Below are 24,722 nucleotides of genomic sequence, written 5' to 3' on the forward strand. Positions count from 1 at the left end.
GGTTGTTGGGGGTGTAGAAGACAGTAGGTTGTTGGGGGTGTAGAAGACAGTAGGTTGTTGGGGGTGTAGAAAGTAGGTTGTTGGGGGTGTAGAAGTCAGTAGGTTGTTGGGGGGTGTAGAAGTCAGTAGGTTGTTGGGGGTAGAGGACAGTAGGTTGTTGGGTGTAGAAGACAGTAGGTTGTTGGGTGTAGAAGTCAGTAGGTTGTTGGGTGTAGAAGTCAGTAGGTTGTTGGGGGGTAGAGGACAGTAGGTTGTTGGGTGTAGAAGACAGTAGGTTGTTGGGTGTAGAAGTCAGTAGGTTGTTGGGGGGTAGAGGACAGTAGGTTGTTGGGTGTAGAAGACAGTAGGTTGTTGGGTGTAGAAGACAGTAGGTTGTTGGGTGTAGAAGATAGTAGGTTGTTGGGTGTAGAAGACAGTAGGTTGTTGGGTGTAGAAGACAGTAGGTTGTTGGGTGTAGAAGTCAGTAGGTTGTTGTTGGTGTAGAAGACAGTAGGTTGTTGTTGGTGTAGGTTGTTGGAAGACAGTAGGTTGTTGGGTGTAGAAGACAGTAGGTTGTTGGGTGTAGAAGACAGTAGGTTGTTGGGTGTAGAAGACAGTAGGTTGTTGGGTGTAGAGGACAGTAGGTTGTTGGGTGTAGAGGACAGTAGGTTGTTGGGTGTAGAAGACAGTAGGTTGTTGGGTGTAGAAGACAGTAGGTTGTTGGGTGTAGAAGACAGTAGGTTGTTGGGTGTAGAAGACAGTAGGTTGGGGGGGTAGAGGACAGTAGGTTGTTGGGTGTAGAAGACAGTAGGTTGTTGGGTGTAGAAGACAGTAGGTTGTTGGGTGTAGAAGACAGTAGGTTGTTGGGTGTAGAAGACAGTAGGTTGTTGGGTGTAGAAGACAGTAGGTTGTTGGGTGTAGAAGACAGTAGGTTGTTGGGTGTAGAAGACAGTAGGTTGTTGGGTGTAGAAGACAGTAGGTTGTTGGGTGTAGAAGACAGTAGGTTGTTGGGTGTAGAAGACAGTAGGTTGTTGGGTGTAGACGACAGTAGGTTGTTGGGGGGGGTAGAGGACAGTAGGTTGTTGGGGGTAGAGGACAGTAGGTTGTTGGGGGGGGAGGACAGCAGGTTGTTGGGTGTAGAAGACAGTAGGTTGTTGGGTGTAGAAGACAGTAGGTTGTTGGGTGTAGAAGACAGTAGGTTGTTGGGGGTAGAGGACAGTAGGTTGTTGGGGGTAGAGGACAGTAGGTTGTTGGGGGTAGAGGACAGTAGGTTGTTGGGGAAGGGGTAGAGGACAGTAGGTTGTTGGGTGTAGAAGACAGTAGGTTGTTGGGGGTGTAGAAGACAGTAGGTTGTTGGGGGTGTAGAAGTCAGTAGGTTGTTGGGGGTGTAGAAGTCAGTAGGTTGTTGGGGGTGTAGAAGTCAGTAGGTTGTTGGGGGGGTAGAGGACAGTAGGTTGTTGGGGGTAGAGGACAGTAGGTTGTTGGGTGTAGAAGACAGTAGGTTGTTGGGTGTAGAAGACAGTAGGTTGTTGGGTGTAGAAGTCAGTAGGTTGTTGGGTGTAGAAGTCAGTAGGTTGTTGGGGGGTAGAGGACAGTAGGTTGTTGGGTGTAGAAGACAGTAGGTTGTTGGGTGTAGAAGTCAGTAGGTTGTTGGGGGGGGTAGAGGACAGTAGGTTGTTGGGTGTAGAAGACAGTAGGTTGTTGGGTGTAGAAGACAGTAGGTTGTTGGGTGTAGAAGACAGTAGGTTGTTGGGTGTAGAAGATAGTAGGTTGTTGGGTGTAGAAGACAGTAGGTTGTTGGGTGTAGAAGACAGTAGGTTGTTGGGTGTAGAAGTCAGTAGGTTGTTGTTGGGTGTAGAAGACAGTAGGTTGTTGTGTGTAGAAGACAGTAGGTTGTTGGGTGTAGAAGACAGTAGGTTGTTGGGTGTAGAAGACAGTAGGTTGTTGGGTGTAGAAGACAGTAGGTTGTTGGGTGTAGAGGACAGTAGGTTGTTGGGGGTAGAGGACAGTAGGTTGTTGGGGGGGGGTAGAGGACAGTAGGTTGTTGGGTGTAGAAGACAGTAGGTTGTTGGGTGTAGAAGACAGTAGGTTGTTGGGTGTAGAAGACAGTAGGTTGGGGGGGGGTAGAGGACAGTAGGTTGTTGGGTGTAGAAGACAGTAGGTTGTTGGGTGTAGAAGACAGTAGGTTGTTGGGTGTAGACGACAGTAGGTTGTTGGGTGTAGACGACAGTAGGTTGTTGGGTGTAGACGACAGTAGGTTGTTGGGTGTAGAAAACAGTAGGTTGTTGGGTGTAGAAGACAGTAGGTTGTTGGGTGTAGAAGACAGTAGGTTGTTGGGTGTAGACGACAGTAGGTTGTTGGGTGTAGAAGACAGTAGGTTGTTGGGTGTAGAAGACCTTAGGTTGTTGGGTGTAGAAGACAGTAGGTTGTTGGGTGTAGAAGACAGTAGGTTGTTGGGTGTAGAAGACAGTAGGTTGTTGGGTGTAGACGACAGTAGGTTGTTGGGGGGGGTAGAGGACAGTAGGTTGTTGGGGGTGGAGGACAGTAGGTTGTTGGGGGGGTAGAGGACAGTAGGTTGTTGGGTGTAGAAGACAGTAGGTTGTTGGGTGTAGAAGACAGTAGGTTGTTGGGTGTAGAAGTCAGTAGGTTGTTGGGTGTAGAAGTCAGTAGGTTGTTGGGGGGGTAGAGGACAGTAGGTTGTTGGGTGTAGAAGACAGTAGGTTGTTGGGTGTAGAAGACAGTAGGTTGTTGGGTGTAGAAGACAGTAGGTTGTTGGGGGGTAGAGGACAGTAGGTTGTTGGGTGTAGCAGACAGTAGGTTGTTGGGTGTAGAAGTCAGTAGGTTGTTGGGGGGGGGTAGAGGACAGTAGGTTGTTGGGTGTAGAAGACAGTAGGTTGTTGGGTGTAGAAGATAGTAGGTTGTTGGGTGTAGAAGACAGTAGGTTGTTGGGTGTAGAAGACAGTAGGTTGTTGGGTGTAGAAGACAGTAGGTCGTTGGGTGTAGAAGTCAGTAGGTTGTTGTTGGGTGTAGAAGACAGTAGGTTGTTGGGGGTAGAGGACAGTAGGTTGTTGGGGGTAGAGGACAGTAGGTTGTTGGGGGTAGAGGACAGTAGGTTGTTGGGGGGGGTAGAGGACAGTAGGTTGTTGGGTGTAGAAGACAGTAGGTTGTTGGGTGTAGAAGACAGTAGGTTGTTGGGTGTAGAAGACAGTAGGTTGTTGGGTGTAGACGACAGTAGGTTGTTGGGTGTAGACGACAGTAGGTTGTTGGGTGTAGACGACAGTAGGTTGTTGGGTGTAGACGACAGTAGGTTGTTGGGTGTAGAAGACAGTAGGTTGTTGGGTGTAGAAGACAGTAGGTTGTTGGGTGTAGAAGACAGTAGGTTGTTGGGTGTAGAAGACAGTAGGTTGTTGGGTGTAGAAGACAGTAGGTTGTTGGGTGTAGTAGAGGACAGTAGGTTGTTGGGGGTGTGTGTAGAGGACAGTAGGTTGTTGGGGGTGTGTTAGGGGGGGTAGAGGACAGTAGGTTGTTGGGGGTAGAGGACAGTAGGTTGTTGGGGGTAGAGGGCAGCAGGTTGTTGGGGGTAGAGGGCAGCAGGTTGTTGGGTGTATGTGTTGGGGGGTAGAGGGCAGTAGTGTGCTGGGGGTGTGTGTTGGGGGGGGTGCATGGCAGGTCAGGCTCACCGTGGGAGCAGGGAAGAACCCGGAGCTTGTCTCCATCCTCATACTCGTCGAGGCAGATGGCGCACACATCGTAGACGTCGCCTGGGTCAAAAAGACAAAGCTCAATGGCAGGACGATATACAGAAACATCCTCCTTATGAAGACATTGTGTTGCCTGCATTTATTTAAATGACGAGCTGAGTCAGACTACTGACTCATTCCCCTACATTCTCACACAGGTCATTCCTCTACATTCTCACACAGGTCATTCCTCTACATTCTCAGACTGGTCATTCCCCTACATTCTCACACCACACTGGTCATTCCCCTACATTCTCACACTGGTCATTCCCCTACATTCTCACACCACACTGGTCATTCCCCTACATTCTCACACAGGTCATTCCTCTACATTCTCACACAGGTCATTCCTCTACATTCTCACACCACACTGGTCATTCCTCTACATTCTCACACCACACTGGTCATTCCCCTACATTCTGACACTGGTCATTCCCCTACATTCTCAGACAGGTCATTCCTCTACATTCTCACACTGGTCATTCCCCTACATTCTCAGACTGGTCATTCCTCTACATTCTCACACTGGTCATTCCCCTACATTCTCAGACTGGTCATTCCCCTACATTCTGACACTGGTCATTCCCCTACATTCTCAGACAGGTCATTCCTCTACATTCTCACACTGGTCATTCCCCTACATTCTCAGACTGGTCATTCCTCTACATTCTCACACTGGTCATTCCCCTACATTCTGACACTGGTCATTCCCCTACATTCTGACACTGGTCATTCCCCTACATTCTCAGACTGGTCATTCCTCTACATTCTCAGACTGGTCATTCCCCTACATTCTCACACCACACTGGTCATTCCCCTACATTCTCACACTGGTCATTCCTCTACATTCTCACACCACACTGGTCATTCCCCTACATTCTCAGACTGGTCATTCCCCTACATTCTCACACCACACTGGTCATTCCCCTACATTCTCACACCACACTGGTCATTCCTCTACATTCTCACACCACACTGGTCATTCCCCTACATTCTCACACTGGTCATTCCCCTACATTCTCAGACTGGTCATTCCCCTACATTCTCACACCACACTGGTCATTCCCCTACATTCTCACACCACACTGGTCATTCCCCTACATTCTCACACTGGTCATTCCCCTACATTCTCACACTGGTCATTCCCCTACATTCTCACACTGGTCATTCCTCTACATTCTCACACCACACTGGTCATTCCCCTACATTCTCACACTGGTCATTCCCCTACATTCTCACACTGGTCATTCCCCTACATTCTCACACCACACTGGTCATTCCCCTACATTCTCACACCACACTGGTCATTCCCCTACATTCTCACACCACACTGGTCATTCCCCTACATTCTCACACCACACTGGTCATTCCCCTACATTCTCACACAGGTCATTCCTCTACATTAGTTTTGTACTAAGTTCTCACTCTTTCCAAAATGGCTGCCAGGTAGGCGGCTGATGAATAGGGCCTAGGTGCATTTCCTTTTTCAGTCCTGACGTTCCGGAGGACTTCTTGAAAAAAACCGCTGGGCCCTCTCTTACAAGCCCAGGAATTCTAAATGCACTCCCTTTCGAAATTCCACAGCATTCTTCCCTGCCACTTCGCTTGTGGGGAGGAGGATGTGCAGTGCTGTGGAGGGGCCGGTGTTTATGCAAGCTTTAAATGAGCATGTTTTTGGCTGTTCCCCAGTATCTGTGCCAGGACTGCATGTGACCGTATAAGGATGAGGAGTCACGGCCACTCCCCCCCTCAATAACGTCACTCTCCCTCTTTTTTTTGTTGCGCCCCCCCCGCCTCTGTCTCGATCACTTTTTCTCAGACTGTCTCTGTCGCCTTTCTCCAACTCTCTTGCTTCTCTCTGTCACACTTCCTTTCTTTTGATAATTTGCAGAGTCTCTCTTCCTTCTCTCTCCCTCACTCTCTCTCTCTAACCCAGTGCTGGACAGAGGGGTGAGAGAAGGGGAGTGTTTTATAAAAGCCATGGGTTCAGCACACTCAGGAAATGCTGAACTATGTCGCTGGGCTATTCTGAGTGAAGTTTAGCACTAAGCAGAAAAATACTTCCAACACCACAAACTCAGCAGTGATGCACTGCTTAGTATTATTAGTTGTATTAAGTAAGACATGGTGAATAACACAAAGGAACAAACACAGTGACATCTAAGACCTGCAGCTCAGTTTAATAATCTGACATAGCAAAGTAAACAACGTTTGCCTTATGGTCAGTACTCTGTTCAGTTTGTTTAAAAAATATATATATATATTTAACCTTTATTTAACTAGGAAAGTCAGTTAAAAACAAAATTCTTATTTACAATGACTGCCTACCCCGGGCCAAACCCGGAACGACGGTGGGCTAATTGTACACCGCGCTATGGGACTCCCAATCACGGCCGGTTGTGATACAGCCTGGACTCAAAACAAGGGTCTGTAGTGACGCCTCTAGTGACGCTTCTAGCACAGAGATGCAGTGCCTTGCGCCACTCGTGAGTCCAAACTTGCCTCACTACAAAGTTCATTTTACTTTACAGTCCTCATATTATGGTTTCTACATTACTACGAGGGCCTTTTCCAATCGGTCTGATTTCAGTATATTTTCCAAGGCCACTGTCCCTATCAAGCAGTTCAAGTTTGTGTCGGTCAGAGAGAAGCATGGCGGCAGAATTATCTGGTTGAGCAAAATTCACTGTCTTGGTCATCCCTTCTCACAAAAGCAAAGGGATTAAACTACTCAGGCTGATGTGAGCATTTTACTCACATGATGTGAGCATTTGACTCATTTCCTGGAACTTTACACTCAAATCTATTTAGTACTGTTGGTAGTGATGATATCACTATTTACATTAGATACATCACAAGTCAAAATATGTGGGAACGAAGGATTCAATAACGTTTTTTTTTTGTTTTTAACACAGCAGCGTCAAAAATAATAATAATTGAAGCATTAAACTTTCAACCATTTGGAAGAGTCTCTGTTTAGCCAATAATGTTAAATTAGACTCTGTATATGGTTTCATTAACATGTTATTAGCCCATTATCACAGACATCGTGTTGAAGAGGCCCCTAAGGGGTTTTGGGGGCCAGTAGTTTAAAAAGAGCCAGAATGTCAATGCAAGTCCTCCATTTTGCTCCATCCAGTCAACCAGCCAGCATTCCTTGGTCTTAGGAAGAATCATACTGCACTACTGAACTAATCAGAGCGAGGAGACAACAATGCACACTTGTGACTTTGTGTGACGGGCACAGATCTGCACAGCCACCTACTGATAGAAGGGCTGTAATATCACCATCTTCCTGCCTCACTGTTCACAAAGCCTCAGAGTGTATATATTCAGCCCAGGGCTGGAACAGGGGAAGGGAGGAGCACACACAGTGACTCATCAGTCACAGAGCCCCGGGGAGAGAGGCAGAGGGCAGGGGTCAGAGGGAGAGCCCGGTCCCTCTCAGACATGGAGCAATGAGGTACCATCTTGGGTTGAGTGGTTTTAGAAGGGTGAACTAGAGCGAGGGGAAATTAATCTCCCTGGCTTTCTCTGGTATTGGAGGTTGTTGTGTCTGCTCCTCATCTGGTGGCGACACCAAACACACACCCTCTGCCTTAACCAGGGGCGGCAGGGTAGCCTAGTGGTTAGAGCGTTGGACTAGTAACCGGAAGGTTGCAAGTTCAAACCCCCGAGCTGACAAGGTACAAATCTGTCGTTCTGCCCCTGAACAGGCAGTTAACCCACTGTTCCCAGGCCATCATTGAAAATAAGAATGTGTTCTTAACTGACTTGCCTAGTTAAATAAAAGGTCAAATTTTAAAAAACAGAGCTGGAAAGACAGTCAAAAAGCGGTAAGCTTATATGGATGATGCATAGGCTAGCAATAAGGCTACACCAAAGTCAATACTCGAGGAGCTAGAAAACTGCATTAGCATCCTAAGACCACACGAACTAAAACTAGGGATAGCATCAAAGCTAATTCAAGGGCTAACAACAAGATTAGCAAACGGTTATCATCAACACAAGGGTACAAAAATGGCACACAAGTACTAGGCCCTATGCTCCAGAATTAGCTAACGTTAGAATGACATCATGTTAACCAGCCTAGTATTAGTGTATACCTTTACATAATACTCCAAGGACTAGTATTGTGTGGTAATTACGCTGCTATTGTACATGGCATTGACACAGGTACCGGTCTATTCAGAGCCCCTCCATTGTGCTCTATATGTAGTGTGTTCTGCCTGTGAGTCTCATCTCCAGACATGCAAGTCTGACATCATTCCACGCCCGTGTCTCTCTCTCTCTCTCTCTCTCTCTCTCTCTCTCTCTCCCTCTCTCTCCCTCTCTCTCCCTCTCTCTCCTCTCTCTCTCTCTCCTCTCTCCTCTCTCCTCTCCCTCTCTCTCTCTCCCTCTCCCTCTCTCTCTCTCTCTCTCTCTCTCTCACACACACACACACACACACACACACACACACACACACACACACACACACACACACACACGCCAAATTCCTCATTAACACTGCAGGCTAGACGCACCGCTCTGCAACGGCACAGACAATACTCTAGGCCCGGCTAATCAGCTAGCATCTCGCCCACATGTCACCCCGCTGCCCATAGAAGCCTGCATCGCTCAGTTAAGGGAATTAATACTCGCTTTATTCACACCACTGGAGGTGTAATTGCATCAGTGCACACTGTGCTTCTCTGGGATGAGTCTCTCAGCCCCAAACAGCCCCTGGAATGACAGGGAAAACAAGTCAAAAGACCTAGCGTGCTAACACTCCAGTGTGATATCAAAGATACTGGTGGAAACGAACTGAAGATAGTTCATCTGCGGCATTTCCAAAGGGAGCACATGAACACAGTGGGTAGAACAAGTAAGGAGGTGGCTTAGAGCCAAGGACGAACGAGCGAGATCCTATTTGGTGTGTTTTTAGCATGTATCTGCATATTTCCGTTAAGGAACGCCTACTCTGAAGTGCGTGTACCCAAGAACTCAATTCGCCCTGGAAGCTTTGGCAAAGGGTCGTCAGAATGTCAGAAACAGAATATTTCTTCGATGTGAAAATGTTTTTTTTTTTTAAAAGGTCGGCCCAGTTTCATCTAGCTCCCTCTTCCTGCTACTGGACTTCCTCTCAGGACCATATTTGGTGGTGACTGGAAGTTCTAAAAACAGATGCTTCGGATTTATACCCCCTATTTTACCTTTATTTATCTATTTAACAAGGCAAGTCAGTTATGAACAAATTCTTATTTTCAATGACGGCCCAGGAATAGTGTCCCAAGGAAGCCTCTTTAAGACTACTGGTATGGGCACGAGGTATTTGTAGGCTTAAAGTGAGCAAAACCATGCAACCTACTTTTAAAAATCTTTTTAATTTTGACCTTTTATTTAACTAGGGAAGTCAGTTAAGAACAAATTCTTATTTTCAATGACGGCCTAGGAACAGTGGGTTAACTGGTCTAGGAACAGTGGGTTAACTGGTCTAGGAACAGTGGGTTAACTGGTCTAGGACCAGTGGGTTAACTGGTCTAGGAACAGTGGGTTAACTGCCTCGTTCAGGGGCAGAACGACAGATTTGTACCTTGTCAGCTCGGGGATTTGAACTTGCAACCTTCCGGTTACTAGTCCAACGCTCTAACCACTAGGCTACCCTGCATGAACTATCTGTGGTGATACCATTATATTAGCATTAGCATTGTTAACACTGGCTGTAGGTTAGATGTGTTATCAGCAAAGGACATAGAGGCCAGTGTAGAGAGAAGTTGATTTAAATTGTCTGACTTGTAGGAGACGATGTGATAAAATCATTGCAGCGCGTGGTTCCCATCTTCAATTAACATTTTCATTTTGCAGTGTGCACAGACTGGTTCCAATCCAAAGCCCTTCGTGACAGGCCTTCTCTTTCAGTTGTCCCCACACACACACACACACACACACACACACACACACACACACACACACACACACACACACACACACACACACACACACACACACACACACACACACACACACACACACACACACACACACACACACACACACACACACACACACACACACACACACGAGGACCAGGCCCCACAAAACCATTCAAAACAGACAGACGGCATCACAGTATCACACAGCCTGCTAAAACAAATCCCTAGAGACCAGACTCAGCAGGCATCAAGGTTTAGCTGAGGGGGAGGAGGCGGGTGGCTGAGGGCACCATTAGGCATCATTACCACATCGCAGCAGAAGCCAGAAAGCCAGCCAAGACAGAAGAACTCTGCTGTCGCAGAATGGTGTTAGGGATAGCTAAAAATACCCCGGGTTGGAGAAAGTGAGCGCTGAGTTGGTATAAAAAGGTAGAAAAGAGCCATTGGTGTAAACAATGAGCACAGAACGAGTCAGACGAGCCATTTTAAAAGGCTCCGTGAGTCATCAGCCGCCCCATGTAAAGAGAAATATGGGGAGGCTGCAAGGTTTGGCCACGGACGAGTGCGAATCTGGGATGCCATTCCATCCCGGGAACATCGCTCCGCTATACTAGTTATCCAGCTACTCACCTTCCATTTTGAAATGGCGCCAAGCTGGCAAACCCACTCCGGCCTATTAGGAACAACTAACAACATTGGAATACTCCCCTTCAGTCCTAACAGGCCAATCAGCAGCAAGAAAACCCTCAGATCATAGTTTTAAATACAAAACAGTCCGACCTCTGTCGTTGATAACACTCAATTCTATCCCCTTACCTGCCACTACTTAAACGCTCTATAAAAACGTCAAGCTATAGGCCGGAGTCCCCAGAGACCCATTCTGTGCGATGATTGCAGGGATCCAGAGGTCGGGGCTTAAAAGGGTGATTTAGGTAGAGATTCGGTGTCCCCGCTTTGTATCGCCACAACACTAGCAGAGCGAGCAGAAACCCAGCTAACTGATGGACCCATTCCCTGGGACGTCTGAACTCTATGGAACGCCCGCGGAAACTGTCAGTTAGACAAGGGCTGTCACACACACACACACACACACACACACACACACACACACACACACACACACACACACACACACACACACACACACACACACACACACACACACACACACACACACACACACACACACACACACACACACACACACACACACACACAGTTTGTGTGTGTTGCCCGTTTGCCTCTCCTCAGAGCACATGCTACTGCCAGCCAGAGGGAGGAGTCTCGCCAGACCCCCATTATAAGCTCTGCGAGGGGGCTACTTAGTATGCGCCAGCCAGACTCAGACAAAATCTCCTCAGTGTTCACTGCACAGCAGATCTTTAATGGCTTCTCACCCTAAACCCGGCAGGGGCATCTAAACTCCTTCCCAGTGTGAAAAGAGGACTGACATTCGCAGACTATCTTGGACAAATCCTTATCAGCAATGCAAAAACATGGACTAATAAATTCCTCCTGCACTGAGAGAGACGAGAGCAAAACTGGAGGAAAACCTCTCAAGTCCAGGAGTTTAAAATACCTCCCTCAAGGTAACCAGAAGAAGTATTTGTATTGAGAGTGGCATTACTCACCTTCAGCCCTGTATTTAGTCTCAAGAGTAAGGAGCCTTAATCTGTGGGGTTGTCTTTTTGGAAAATCATATAGATATTTTAACCTTTATTTGACCAGAAAGGTCAATTAAGAACCAATTCATATTTCCAATGACGGCCTGGCTAATCTCATTAGTCGTTCTTAACGTCACTCTCATCGTGGCCCAGTCACATGACACAAGGCATAGCGTGTCTAGAGCCGGTTGAGGTCAGTTTGGAGTTCTCATCTTGGACGAGCTAGATCAGCGTTTACGGTCAACTGTTCGTAGAGGACAAAGGTCGATAGATCAATGCCCTCATACAAGGGTAAGTGTGCTCTCCGATCATAAAGACAGATTTCAATCTTTGTATTGTTGACGCATACAAAAAGGCAAGCAAACAGACAGATACAAAACTATTTTAAAGACTCTTTGTTCTCCCATGTCTCCATGTACACAGGTACTCCCTCAGCAGGGACGACCTGAACCTGTGCTGAAGCAGTTTCACATTTAACGCAAAGTGAGAAAAACACAAGAGGATACCACACATCCCTAACAGACATTACTACAACAATTCACAGATGTAAAAAGATCGGGGCATTACACAACATGAGAGGAGTGCCATCCCCATGCTTAACACAAAACTGTCCAGATTGCCATGGCGATACCTTTTCCCTCCATACCTTTCTTGTACTTGTGAATGGGGAGTTTCTTCAGTTGGTCCTTGCGCAAACGGCTTCTCCGAGCCCTGTGTCTGTCCTGGACAAACTTGGTGATCTGAGCGAGGAGGGGAAAAGTCAACAGTCAGTTAGGGAGTTTTTAAAGCCCCTTAACCTCGTCTGAAAAAATCCTGATGAATACTCCACAGGAGTTTTTATGAACCTCACAACGCCATTGAACTTCGAACCCTCTTGCCAAAAGTCTAACGTCACTATTCGATTGACAGTTATTTTCAAATTATAAAGAGAATTCTCTGCAGTTGAAAAATTCCACAACCAATTCTAAAGCAATATTTGTATATACAAGCATTTCGCTACACTCACTTTAACATCTGCTAACCATGTGTATGTGACAAATACATTTGATTTGATTTACATTTTAACAGAATGACATTAATCAACGTTTTTGTGTCAATTCTGTTGGAAATGGGATGACTTGGGTAACTGGTTCTTCTTCTAGTAATAATGTTCGAGTGAGCTAGAAAAAAAATTGAATGAGCACGAGCTCTGCTATTTGTCCTAGCTTGATGATATCGTCACCAGCCCGATGCCTAGTGCCCTCAGACCAGAACATCCTAGAAAAACTCCCTACTCCTGACATTCCCACAGATCTGCCATGCCACCATTGACTCAATCACATTAACGAATGAACTCTACCAGTGTATTTGCCTACCATGAAAACAACGATGAGGATGAGGCAGATTCCCACGGTGATGAGGAAGGGAATCAGGTAGTATTCCAGAGGCAGGCTGAAGTCTGGCATGAGGACCACATGACCCCTGGAGAACAACAACAACAACAGCACCATTATGGAGATATATTCAAGTGTTTAAAGTGTATCGTCGGCTAGCCTTTCTAGGGATGTTTTTCCTAGCCACCGTGCTTCTACACCTGCATTGCTTGCTGTTTGGGGGTTTTAGGCTGGGTTTCTGTACAGCACTTTGAGATATCAGCTGATGTACGAAGGGTTTTATAAATACATTTGATTTGATATCTTTGAGGAACTAGAGACATTTTATTTGTTTAAATCCCAGATTATCCACTGATCTCGGGCAGAGCGCTGGGAACGTGATGACAAGTCAACACATTGTGTTACATTATTATGTCATAAAGATGGACATATATTTCTTTAAAAAGATGGACAATCCGGTTTATGTTGTCTTTCTACTGAATTCTTTGAATAAAAGGAATATATTATTTAACAACATGACGCAGACAGATTTATGTGGACATCATTGTTAGAGAACCCAGTTCGACTATGCCAGTTAAAGGTGCCTGTAATGTCCGAGGCTTGAATTATGTTGATAGACATGGAAATAAGATGTAGGTCTCCGACTCACCCCTTGTCGTATGTGTAGTCTTCTTTCAGGGAATTGGCAGTCTCTTCACTAACAAACACTGATGGAATGTCGATTTGCTTCAAAATATCCACTAAATGGGAAAGGAGGAGGGGAAGTTATTTATACACATGTGGAGTGGCCACATACTGATGTTCATCATGAAATAACATTACGTTTTGAAGGAAAAGCCAAGACACGAGTCAGCTATTGGGGACAAGTACTGGAATAGAAAGAAGTTTATCTGTATATCAACGCAGTTCAACGTCTGGCCTTATCTGAAAACATTTACATCAAGTCACTACAGTTCAACGTCTGGCCTTTTCTGAAAACATTTTACATGAAGTCACTACAGTTCAACGTCTGGCCTTATCTGAAAACATTTACTTAGATAGACCAGCACCATGGCGAACCACAGATCTTTAAAGCTGTCAGATGTGGTAGTTTTCAGTTGAGGTAGTTTTCAGTTGAGGTAGTTTTCAGATGTGGTAGTTTTCAGATGAGGTAGTTTTCAGATGTGGTAGTTTTCAGATGAGGTAGTTTTCAGATGTGGTAGTTTTCAGTTGAGGTAGTTTTCAGTTGAGGTAGTTTTCAGTTGAGGTAGTTTTCAGATGTGGTAGTTTTCAGATGTGGTAGTTTCAGTTGAGGTAGTTTTCAGTTGAGGTAGTTTTCAGATGTGGTAGTTTTCAGATGTGGTAGTTTTCAGAGGAGGTAGTTTTCAGAGGAGGTAGTTTTCAGTTGAGGTAGTTTTCAGAGTAGGTAGTTTTCAGATGAGGTAGTTTTCAGATGAGGTAGTTTTCAGATGAGGTAGTTTTCAGATGAGGTAGTTTTCAGTTGAGGTAGTTTTCAGAGGAGGTAGTTTTCAGAGGAGGTAGTTTTCAGATGTGGTAGTTTTCAGTTGAGGTAGTTTTCAGATGTGGTAGTTTTCAGATGTGGTAGTTTTCAGATGAGGTAGTTTTCAGATGAGGTAGTTTTCAGATGAGGTAGTTTTCAGATGAGGTAGTTTTCAGTGTCTATGGGAACCAGGCTGATGCCCACTTGTGCCACTGTCATTTAGTATTCTGCTCATATGCGACAGTTGTTAAGGCCCCCGAACCACAGAGGCAGAAATCTCTTGGATGGCTGATGAGTTAAGAAATGGCTCACTGCCCAACGTTTGAAAAGAAGCCATCTCACCGGATGATCCGGTCTAGACCGTTACCAGCATGAGGAGCTGTCACCGTTACTCATGATATGTTGTCATACGCCCTGGAGTGAGACGGGGAGACAGGCAGCAAATGATGTGAAGAAAAAGCAGTCGAGAAAAGAGAAACCGGTATCCATCCCTCCTCCCCAAAAACTCCTTCGTGTGATGGTAGCTAAGGCCGGGCGATCAACTTGGACGGGGTTGAACCGTTTGGAGACGTACTACGGCACTACATACCTCCACAACGACACCAGGAGTCGGGCTTGGTGCTATGGGTGCAGCAGCTCCCAGCGAGTCCTAATGCTCCTCTTGACCCCGAGGTTTAGGAATCAAAGGTACATCTACTCTACTCACTCCACTACTCCACTACTATACTACCCCTCTACCCCACCACCCCACCACTATACTACCCCTCTACTATACTACCCCTCTACTCCACTACTATACTACCCCTCTACTATACCACCCCTCTACTATACCACCCCACTACTATACCACCCCTCTACTCCACTACTATACTACCCCTCTACTATACTACCCCACCACACCATACTACCCCTCTACTATACTACCCCTATACTCCACTACTATACTACTATATGACCCCTCTACTCCACTACCCCTCTACTATGCTACCCCTCTACTCCACTGCTATACTACTCCTCTACTCCTCTACTATACCACCCCTCTACTATACCACCCCACCACTATACTACCCCTCTACTATATCACCCCACCACACCACCACTATACTACCCCTATACTATACTACCCCTATACTCCACTACTATACTACTATATGACCCCTCTACTCCACTACCCCTCTACTATGCTACCCTTCAACTATACTACCCCTCTACTCCACTGCTATACTACTCCTCTACTCCACGACTATACTACCCCTCTACTATACTACTATACTACCACTCTACTCCACGACTATACTACCACTCTACTATACTACTCCACTACTATACTACTGCTCTACTCCACTACTATACTACACTCTACTATACTACTTCACTACTCCACTACTATACCACCACTCTACTCCACGACTATACTACCACTACTATACTACTCCACTACGAAACTACTCCACTACTATACTACCCCTCTACTCCACTACTATACTACCCCTCTACTATACTACTTCACTACTCCACTACTATACTACCACTCTACTCCACGACTATACTACCACTCTACTATACTACTCCACTACTATACTACCACTCTACTCCACTACTATACTACCCCACCACTATACTACCCCACCACTATACTACCCCTATACTATAATACCCCTATACTCCACTACTATATGACCCCTTTACTCCACTACCCCTCTACTATACTACCCTTCTTCTACACTACCACTCTACTCCACGACTATACTACCACTCTACCCCTCTACTACTACCCCTCTACTATACTACCCCTCTACTCCACTACTATATGACCCCTCTACTCCACTACCCCTCTCCTATACTACCATTCTACTATACTACCCCTCTACTCCACTGCTATACTACTCCTCTACTCCACTACTATACTACCCCTACTATACTACCCCTATAGTATACTACTCCACTACTATACTACCACTCTACTCCATGACTATACTACCACTCTACTATACTACCCCTCTACTCCACTACCCCTCTACTATACCACCCTTCAACTAAACTACCCCTCTACTCCACTACTATACTACTCCTCTACTCCACTACCCCTCTACTATACTACTCCAGTACGAAACTAGTCCACTACTATACTACCACTCTACTCCACGACTATACTACCCCTCTACTATACTACCCCTCTACTCAACTACTATACTACCCCTCTACTATACTACTCCTCTACTATTACCACCCCTCTACTATACTACTGTACTACCCCTCTACTCCATTATTATACTACCCCTCTACCATACTACCCCTCTACTATACCACCCCTCTACTATACCACCATACTAACCCTCTACTCCACTACCATACTAACCCTCTACTCCACTACCATACTAACCCTCTACTCCACTACCATACTAACCCTCTAGTCCACTACCATACTAACCCTCTACTCCACTACCATACTAACCCTCTACTCCACTACCATACTAACCCTCTACTCCACTACCATACTAACCCTCTACTCCACTACCATACTAACCCTCTACTCCACTACCCCTCTACTATACCACCCCTCTACTCCACTACTATACCACCCCTCTACTCCACTACTATACTACCCCTCTACTCCACTACCCCTCTGCTCCGCTACTATACTACCCCTCTACTCCACTACTATACTACCCCTCTACTCCACTACCATACTACCCTCTACTCCACTACTATACTACCCTCTACTCCACTACTATACTACCCCTCTACTATACTACTATACTAACCCTCTACTCCACTACTATACTACTCCTCTACTATACTACCCTTTACTATACTACTCCACTACCACTCAGCCCTTTTACTCCACTACTAGACTACCCTCAACTAAACTACTCCACATCTATACTACTCCACTACTATACTACTCCACTACCCCACTACTATACTACTCCACTAATATACTACCCCTCTACTATACTACTCCACTACTATACTACTCCACTACCCCACTAATATACTACCCCTCTACTATACCACCCCTCGACTCCACTACTATACCACCCCTCTACTCCACTACTATACCACCCTTCTACTCCACTACCATACTAACCCTCTACTATACTACCCCTCTACTATACTACCCCTCTACCACCCCTCTGCTCCGCTACTATACTACCCCTCTACTCCACTACTATACTACCCCTCTACTCCACTACTATACTACCCCTCTACTCCACTACTATACTACCCCTCTACTCCACTACCCCTCTACTCCACTACTATGCTACCCCTCTACTCCACTACTATGCTACCCCTCTACTCCACTACTATGCTACCCCTCTACTCCACTACTATGCTACCCCTCTACTCCACTACTATGCTACCCCTCTACTCCACTACTATGCTACCCCTCTACTCCACTACTATGCTACCCCTCTACTCCACTACTATGCTACCCCTCTAGTCCACTACTATGCTACCCCTCTACTCCACTACTATATTACTCCTCTACTATACTACCCTCTACTATACTACTCCACTACCACTCAGCCCTTTTACTCCACTACTAGACTACCCTCAACTAAACTACTCCACTAGCCCACATCTATACTACTCCACTACTATACTACTCCACTACCCCACTACTATACTACTCCACTAATATACTACCCCACTAATATACTACCCCTCTACTATACTACTCCACTACTATACTACTCCACTGCTATACTACTCCACTACCCCACTACTATACTACTCCACTAATATACTAACCCTCAACTAAACTACTCCACATCTATACTACTCCACTACTATACTACTCCACTACCCCACTACTATACTACTCCACTACCCCACTACTATACTACTCCACTAATATACTACCCTTCTACTATACTACTCCACTAATATACTACCCCTCTACTATACTACTTCACTACTACTCCACTACCCCACTAATATACTACCCCTCTACTATACTACTTCACTACTACTCCACTACCCCACTAATATACTACCCCTCTACTATACTACTCCACTACTACTCCACTACCCCACTAATATACTAACCCTCTACTATAATACTCCACTACCCCTCTACTTCCCAAATGAACAGATGACCGTGTGTAGTGCTGCAGAGGAGGATTGTCGGGGGGGGGGGGACTTACGATCATTGGATCCCATGCTGATTAAGTCATCAGAGTCCACGTTGTGAACAATGGCCGACTTGTACCCGGCCTTCTGGGCATTAAGCACCTGCGGGAGACAAAATATTTGTGTTCAGTGTGTGTGTGGTTCCTATGGATCAGTGTGCGTTCAGCCAGCCCACCTAAACACTTGGACCACCACAGAACAGCTTATATTCACAGGCTCAGGATCAGACAGTAGCTATCCCCATACTGCAGTAACTATCTCCATACTGTATCCATACTGCAGTAACTATCTCCATACTGTATCCATACTGCAGTAACTATCCCCATACTGTAGTAACTATCTCCATACTGTATCCATACTGTAGTAACCATCTCCATACTGTATCCATACTGCAGTAACTATCTCCATACTGTATCCATACTGCAGTAACTATCTCCATACTGTATCCATACTGCAGTAACTATCTCCATACTGTATAACTATCTCCATACTGTATCCATACTGCAGTAACTATGGAGATGGTTACTACAGTATGGATATAGAGATAGTTACCGCAGTATGGATACAGTATAGAGCTAGTTACGACAGTATGGATACAGTATAGAGATAGTTACTACAGTATGTAGATAGTTACTGCAGTATGGATACAGTATGGAGATGGTTACTACAGTATGGGGATAGTTACTGCAGTATGGATACAGTATGGAGATGGTTACTACAGTATGGGGTTAGTTACTGCAGTATGGATATAGAGATAGTTACTACAGTATGGGGTTAGTTACTACAGTATGGATACAGTACGGAGATGGTTACTACAGTATGGATACAGTATGGGGATAGTTACTACAGTATGGATACAGTATGGAGATAGTTACTGCAGTATGGATACAGTATAGAGATAGTTACTACAGTATGTAGATAGTTACTGCAGTATGGAGATGGTTACTACAGTATGGATACAGTATGGAGATAGTTACTGCAGTATGGATACAGTATAGAGATAGTTACTACAGTATGTAGATAGTTACTGCAGTATGGAGATGGTTACTACAGTATGGATACAGTATGGAGATAGTTACTGCAGTATGGATACAGTATAGAGATAGTTACTACAGTATGGATACAGTAACTATCTCTATACTGTATCCATACTGCAGTAACTATCTCTATACTGTATCCATACTGCAGTAACTATCCCCATACTGCAATAACTATCTCCATACTGCAGTAACTATCTCCATACGGTATCCATACTGCAGTAACTATCTCCATACTGCAGTAACTATCCCCATACTGTAGTAACCATCTCCATACTGTATCCATACTGCAGTAACTATCTCTATATCCATACTGCGGTAACTATCTCTATATCCATGCTGTAGTAACCATCCAATTTGTAAGTCGCTCTGGATAAGAGCGTCTGCTAAATGACTTAAATGTAAATTTAAAAATCTCCATACTGTATCCATACTGCAGTAACTATCTCTATATCCATGATGTAGTAACCATCTCCATACTGTATCCACACTGCAGTAACTATTCCCATACTGTAGTAACTATCTCCATACTGTATCCATACTGCAGTAACTATCCCCATACTGTAGTAACTATCTCCATACTGTATCCACACTGCAGTAACTATCCCCATATTGTAGTAACTATCTCCATACTGTATCCATACTGCAGTAACTATCTCTATATCCATACTGCAGTAACTATCCCCATACTGCAGTAACTATCTCCATACTGTATCCATACTGCAGTAACTATCCCCATACTGTAGTAACCATCTCCATACTGTATCCATACTGCAGTAACTATCTCCATACTGTATCCACACTGCAGTAACTATTCCCATACTGTAGTAACTATCTCCATACTGTATCCATACTGCAGTAACTATCCCCATACTGTAGTAACTATCTCCATACTGTATCCATACTGCAGTAACTATCCCCATACTGCAGTAACTATCTCCATACTGTATCCATACTGCAGTAACTATCCCCATACTGTAGTAACCATCTCCATACTGTATCCATACTGCAGTAACTATCTCCATACTGTATCCACACTGCAGTAACTATCCCCATACTGTAGTAACTATCTCCATACTGTATCCACACTGCAGTAACTATCCCCATATTGTAGTAACTATCTCCATACTGTATCCATACTGCAGTAACTATCTCTATATCCATACTGCAGTAACTATCCCCATACTGCAGTAACTATCTCCATACTGTATCCATACTGCAGTAACTATCCCCATACTGTAGTAACCATCTCCATACTGTATCCATACTGCAGTAACTATCCCCATACTGTATCCATACTGTAGTAACTATCTCCATACTGTATCTATACTGCAGTAACTATCTCCATACTGTATCCATACTGTAGTAACTATCTCCATACTGCAGTACCTATCTCCATACTGTATCCATACTGCAGTAACTATCCCCATACTGTAGTAACTATCTCCATACTGTATCCATACTGTAGTAACTATCTCCATACTGTATCCATACTGTAGTAACTATCTCCATACTGCAGTAACTATCCCCATACTGTATCCATACTGTAGTAACTATCTCCATACTGCAGTACCTATCTCCATACTGTATCCATACTGCAGTAACTATCCCCATACTGCAGTAACTATCCCCATACTGTATCCATACTGTAGTAACTATCTCCATACTGTATCTATACTGCAGTAACTATCTCCATACTGTATCCATACTGCAGTAACCATCTCTGTACGGTCCCCAACACCTCTGCCAAGCCCTCATTCCAACTCCATCACCCATACTCTGTGGGCCCTGGGATAGGTCTACTGGCTTAAGGGAAGAGGATTGAACTCTACTGTAACTGACACCCCTTCGAGGCAGGCAGGGTGTGGTTAAATACGTGTCATTGGCCACGCAGACATCCGGTCCACAGGTGCACTGTGTGTATAATGACAATGACATGCTATATGGCCACACCAAAACACGAAGGACAATGAGGCTAGAAATAAAATAGGGAGGATACCTAGTCGGTTATACAACTGTACATCATTCAACTGAAATGTGTTTTCTGCATTTAACCCAACCCCTCTGAATCTGAGAGGTGCAGGGGGCTGCCTTAAATCGACATAATTAGCATAGTGTGTAATGTGGCTAAACACATAGCATTCTGAAAGAAATCTAAAAGGCTAAAATAACTTACTTCATAGAGTCGGTGGTATGCATGAACTTATAGAGGGCATGTAAAGTTCTGTCATGTGCTGGCAGACTCCAGTAATAACAGTGTTGCCCTACAGGTTAACACTGTTGACATGGAGCCATGGAACCTGGGAGTTCCATGGGAGAACCTGGGAGTTCCATGGGAGAACCTGGCTCCATGTCAAAAACCGTTTGACATTTCACTACTAACAACTCATCTGTTTAGGACCTTCTTCCCAGAAAGTAATCTCAGGAGAGAAAAAGAAGAAGAAAACAGGCTCGAGTTTAAAATACAACAGCTTCCCCTGCAGTGGGAAACATTGGTCCTTCTCCCCCGTGTAACTGTGTCCCTGATTACAACAGAGGCTCCAAAACAGGAAGAACTTGATGAGGAAACCCCGTGAATGAAGTAATACTGCTTCACAGCCATTTACATTCACAAACTGCCACTACGGATGAGAAAAGGGGATGTATTCAGACCCCTCGAATTTCTCCACATTTTGTTACTTTTACAACCTTATCCTAAAATTGATTCAATCTTTTTATTTTATTTTTATGTTTGTATTAAATGTAAAAAACAGAAATATATTATTTACATAAGTCAGAACCTTTGCTTTGAGCCCTGAAATTGAGCTCAGGTGCATCTTGTTTCCATTGATCATCTTGGAGATGTTTCCATTACTTTGATTGGAGTTCACCTGTGGTAAATTCAGTTAATTGGACATGATTTGGAAAGGCACACTCCTGTCTATATAAGGTCCCACAGTTGACAGTACATGTCAGGTCGAAGGAATTATCCGTAGAGCTCTGAGACAGGATTGTGTCGAGGCACTGATCTGGGGAAGGGTACCGAAACATTTCTGAAGGTCCTTGGTCAGGGAGGTGACCAAGAACCCGATGGTCACTCTGCCAGAGCTCCAGAGTTCCTCTGTGGAAATGGGAGAACCCTCCAGAAGGACAACCATCTCTGCAGCACTCCACCAATCAGTCCTTGATGGTAGAGTGACCAGACAGGAGACACTCCTCAGTAAAAGGCACATGACAGCCTGCTTGGAGTTTGCCAAAAAGGCACCTAAAGGACTCTCAGAACACAATTGGGCAAAAAAAGTATTTAGTCAGCCACCAATTGTGCAAGTTCTCCCACTTAAAAAGATGAGAGAGGCCTGTAATTTTCATCATAGGTACACTTCAACTATGACAGACAAAATGAGGGGGGAAAAATCCAGAAAATCACATTGTAGGAATTTTAATGAATTTATTTGCAAATTATGGTGGAAAATAAGTATTTGGTATATCTCTATACTTTGTTATATACCCTTTGTTGGCAATGACAGAGGTCAAACGTTTTCTGTAAGTCTTCACAAGGTTTTCACACACTGTTGCTGGTATTTTGGCCCATTCCTCCATGCAGATATCCTCTAGAGCAGTGATGTTTTGGGGCTGTTGCTGGGCAACACGGACTTTCAACTCCCTCCAAAGATTTTCTATGGGGTTGAGATCTGGAGACTGGCTAGGCTACTCCAGGACCTTGAAATGCTTCTTACGAAGCCACTCCTTCGTTGCCCGGGCGGTGTGTTTGGGATCATTGTCATGCTGAAAGACCCAGCCACGTTTCATCTTCAATGCCCTTGCTGATGGAAGGAGGTTTTCACTCAAAATCTCACGATACATGTCCCCATTCATTCTTTCCTTTACACGGATCAGTCGTCCTGGTCCCTTTGCAGAAAAACAGTCCCAAAGCATGATGTTTCCACCCCCATGCTTCACAGTAGATATGGTGTTCTTTGGATACAACTCAGCATTCTTTGTCCTCCAAACACGATGCGTTGAGTTTTTACCAAAAAAGTTATATTTTGGTTTCATCTGACCATATGACATTCTCCCAATCTTCTTCTGGATCATCCAAATGCTCTCTAGCAAACTTCAGACGGGCCTGGACATGTACTGGCTTAAGCAGGGGGACACGTCTGGCACTGCAGAATTTGAGTCCCTGGCGGCATAGTGTGTTACTGATGGTAGGCTTTGTTACTTTGGTCCCAGCTCTCTGCAGGTCATTCACTAGGTCCCCCCTTTGTGGTTCTGGGATTTCCCCTTTGTGGTTCTGGGATATTTGCTCACCGTTCTTGTGAACATTTTGACCCCACAGGGTGAGAGCTTGCGTGGAGCCCCGGATCGAGGGAGATTATCAGTAGTCTTGTAGGTCTTCCATTTCCTAATAATTGCTCCCACAGTTGATTTCTTCAAACCAAGCTGCTTACCTGTTGCAGATTCAGTCTTCCCAACCTGGTGCAGGTCTACAATTTAGTTTCTGGTGTTCTTTGACAGCTCTTTGGTCTTGGCCATGGTGGAGTTTGGAGTGTGACTGTTTGAGGTTGTGGACAGGTGTCTTTTATACTGAAAACCAGTTCAAACAGGTGCCATTAATACAGGTAACGAGTGGAGGACAGAGGAGCCTCTTAAAGAAGAAGTTACAGGTCTGTGAGAGCCAGAAATCTTGCTTGTTTGTAGGTGACCAAATACTTATTTTCCACCATAATTTGCAAATAAATTCATTAAAAATCCTACAGTGTGATTTTCTGGATTTTTTCTTCTCATTTTGTCTGTCATAGTTAGTGTACCTATGATGAAAATTACAGGCCTCATCTTTTTTAAGTGGGAGAACTTGCACAATTGGTGGCTGACTAAATTATTTTTTGCCCCACTGTATATATATATATTATAAGTTGAAATGTTTATGTTTCTGTCTCCATATGATATGGTAAAATATATCCAATGCAAAAAAACATTTAAAATGGTATTCATTTACATATATTTCCGTTAATTCCCATATATTCCCGTTAATTCCAATGGAAAGTTTACACCTCTGAATATTCCCCTAAAATGTGCAACCCTACTAAGCACACAGCCAAGACAAATGTGAGAATGGCTTCGGGACAAGTCTCTGAATGTCCCTTGAGTGGCCCAGTCAGAGCCTGGACTTGAAGCCAATCTAACATCTCTGCAGAGACTTGAAAATAGCTGTGAAGAGATGCTCCCATTCAACCTGACAGAGCTTGAGAGGATTGGCAGAGAAGAATGGGGAAAAACTCCCCAAATACAGGTGTGCCAAGCTTGTAGCGTCAAACCAAAGAAGAATTGAGTCTGTAATCGCTGCCAAAAGGTGCTTCAACAAAGCAAAGGGTCTAAATTCTTATGTAAATGTAATCAGTTTTTTAAATTTTTAAT

At 44.7% G+C, this 24,722-nt stretch overlaps 1 protein-coding gene and 1 long non-coding RNA gene across 4 annotated transcripts in view; one reads left to right on the forward strand and one right to left on the reverse strand.

Moving 5' to 3' along the window:
- LOC123996822 (E3 ubiquitin-protein ligase RNF13-like) overlaps positions 1–24,722 on the reverse strand; it is an 86,440-nt gene that overhangs the window by 3,336 nt on the left and 58,382 nt on the right. For 2 of the 3 annotated variants that reach the window (XM_046300569.1, XM_046300578.1), the window contains exons 5-9: positions 18,303–18,390; positions 13,321–13,411; positions 12,654–12,759; positions 11,930–12,038; positions 3,660–3,740 (exon numbers count right to left, since the gene is read on the reverse strand). In XM_046300569.1, the coding sequence (XP_046156525.1) occupies positions 3,660–3,740; positions 11,930–12,038; positions 12,654–12,759; positions 13,321–13,411; positions 18,303–18,390 (475 nt within the window). The remainder of the gene's footprint in view (positions 1–3,659; positions 3,741–11,929; positions 12,039–12,653; positions 12,760–13,320; positions 13,412–18,302; positions 18,391–24,722) is intronic. The other variant, XM_046300589.1, reaches the window with a different exon arrangement.
- LOC123996842 lies at positions 11,051–13,185 on the forward strand. Its single transcript, XR_006832044.1, has 2 exons — positions 11,051–11,589; positions 11,722–13,185. It is a non-coding gene; the product is annotated as an uncharacterized LOC123996842 (long non-coding RNA).

This window comes from Oncorhynchus gorbuscha, linkage group LG02 (assembly GCF_021184085.1).
Source record: "Oncorhynchus gorbuscha isolate QuinsamMale2020 ecotype Even-year linkage group LG02, OgorEven_v1.0, whole genome shotgun sequence".
Lineage (NCBI taxonomy): Eukaryota > Metazoa > Chordata > Actinopteri > Salmoniformes > Salmonidae > Oncorhynchus > Oncorhynchus gorbuscha.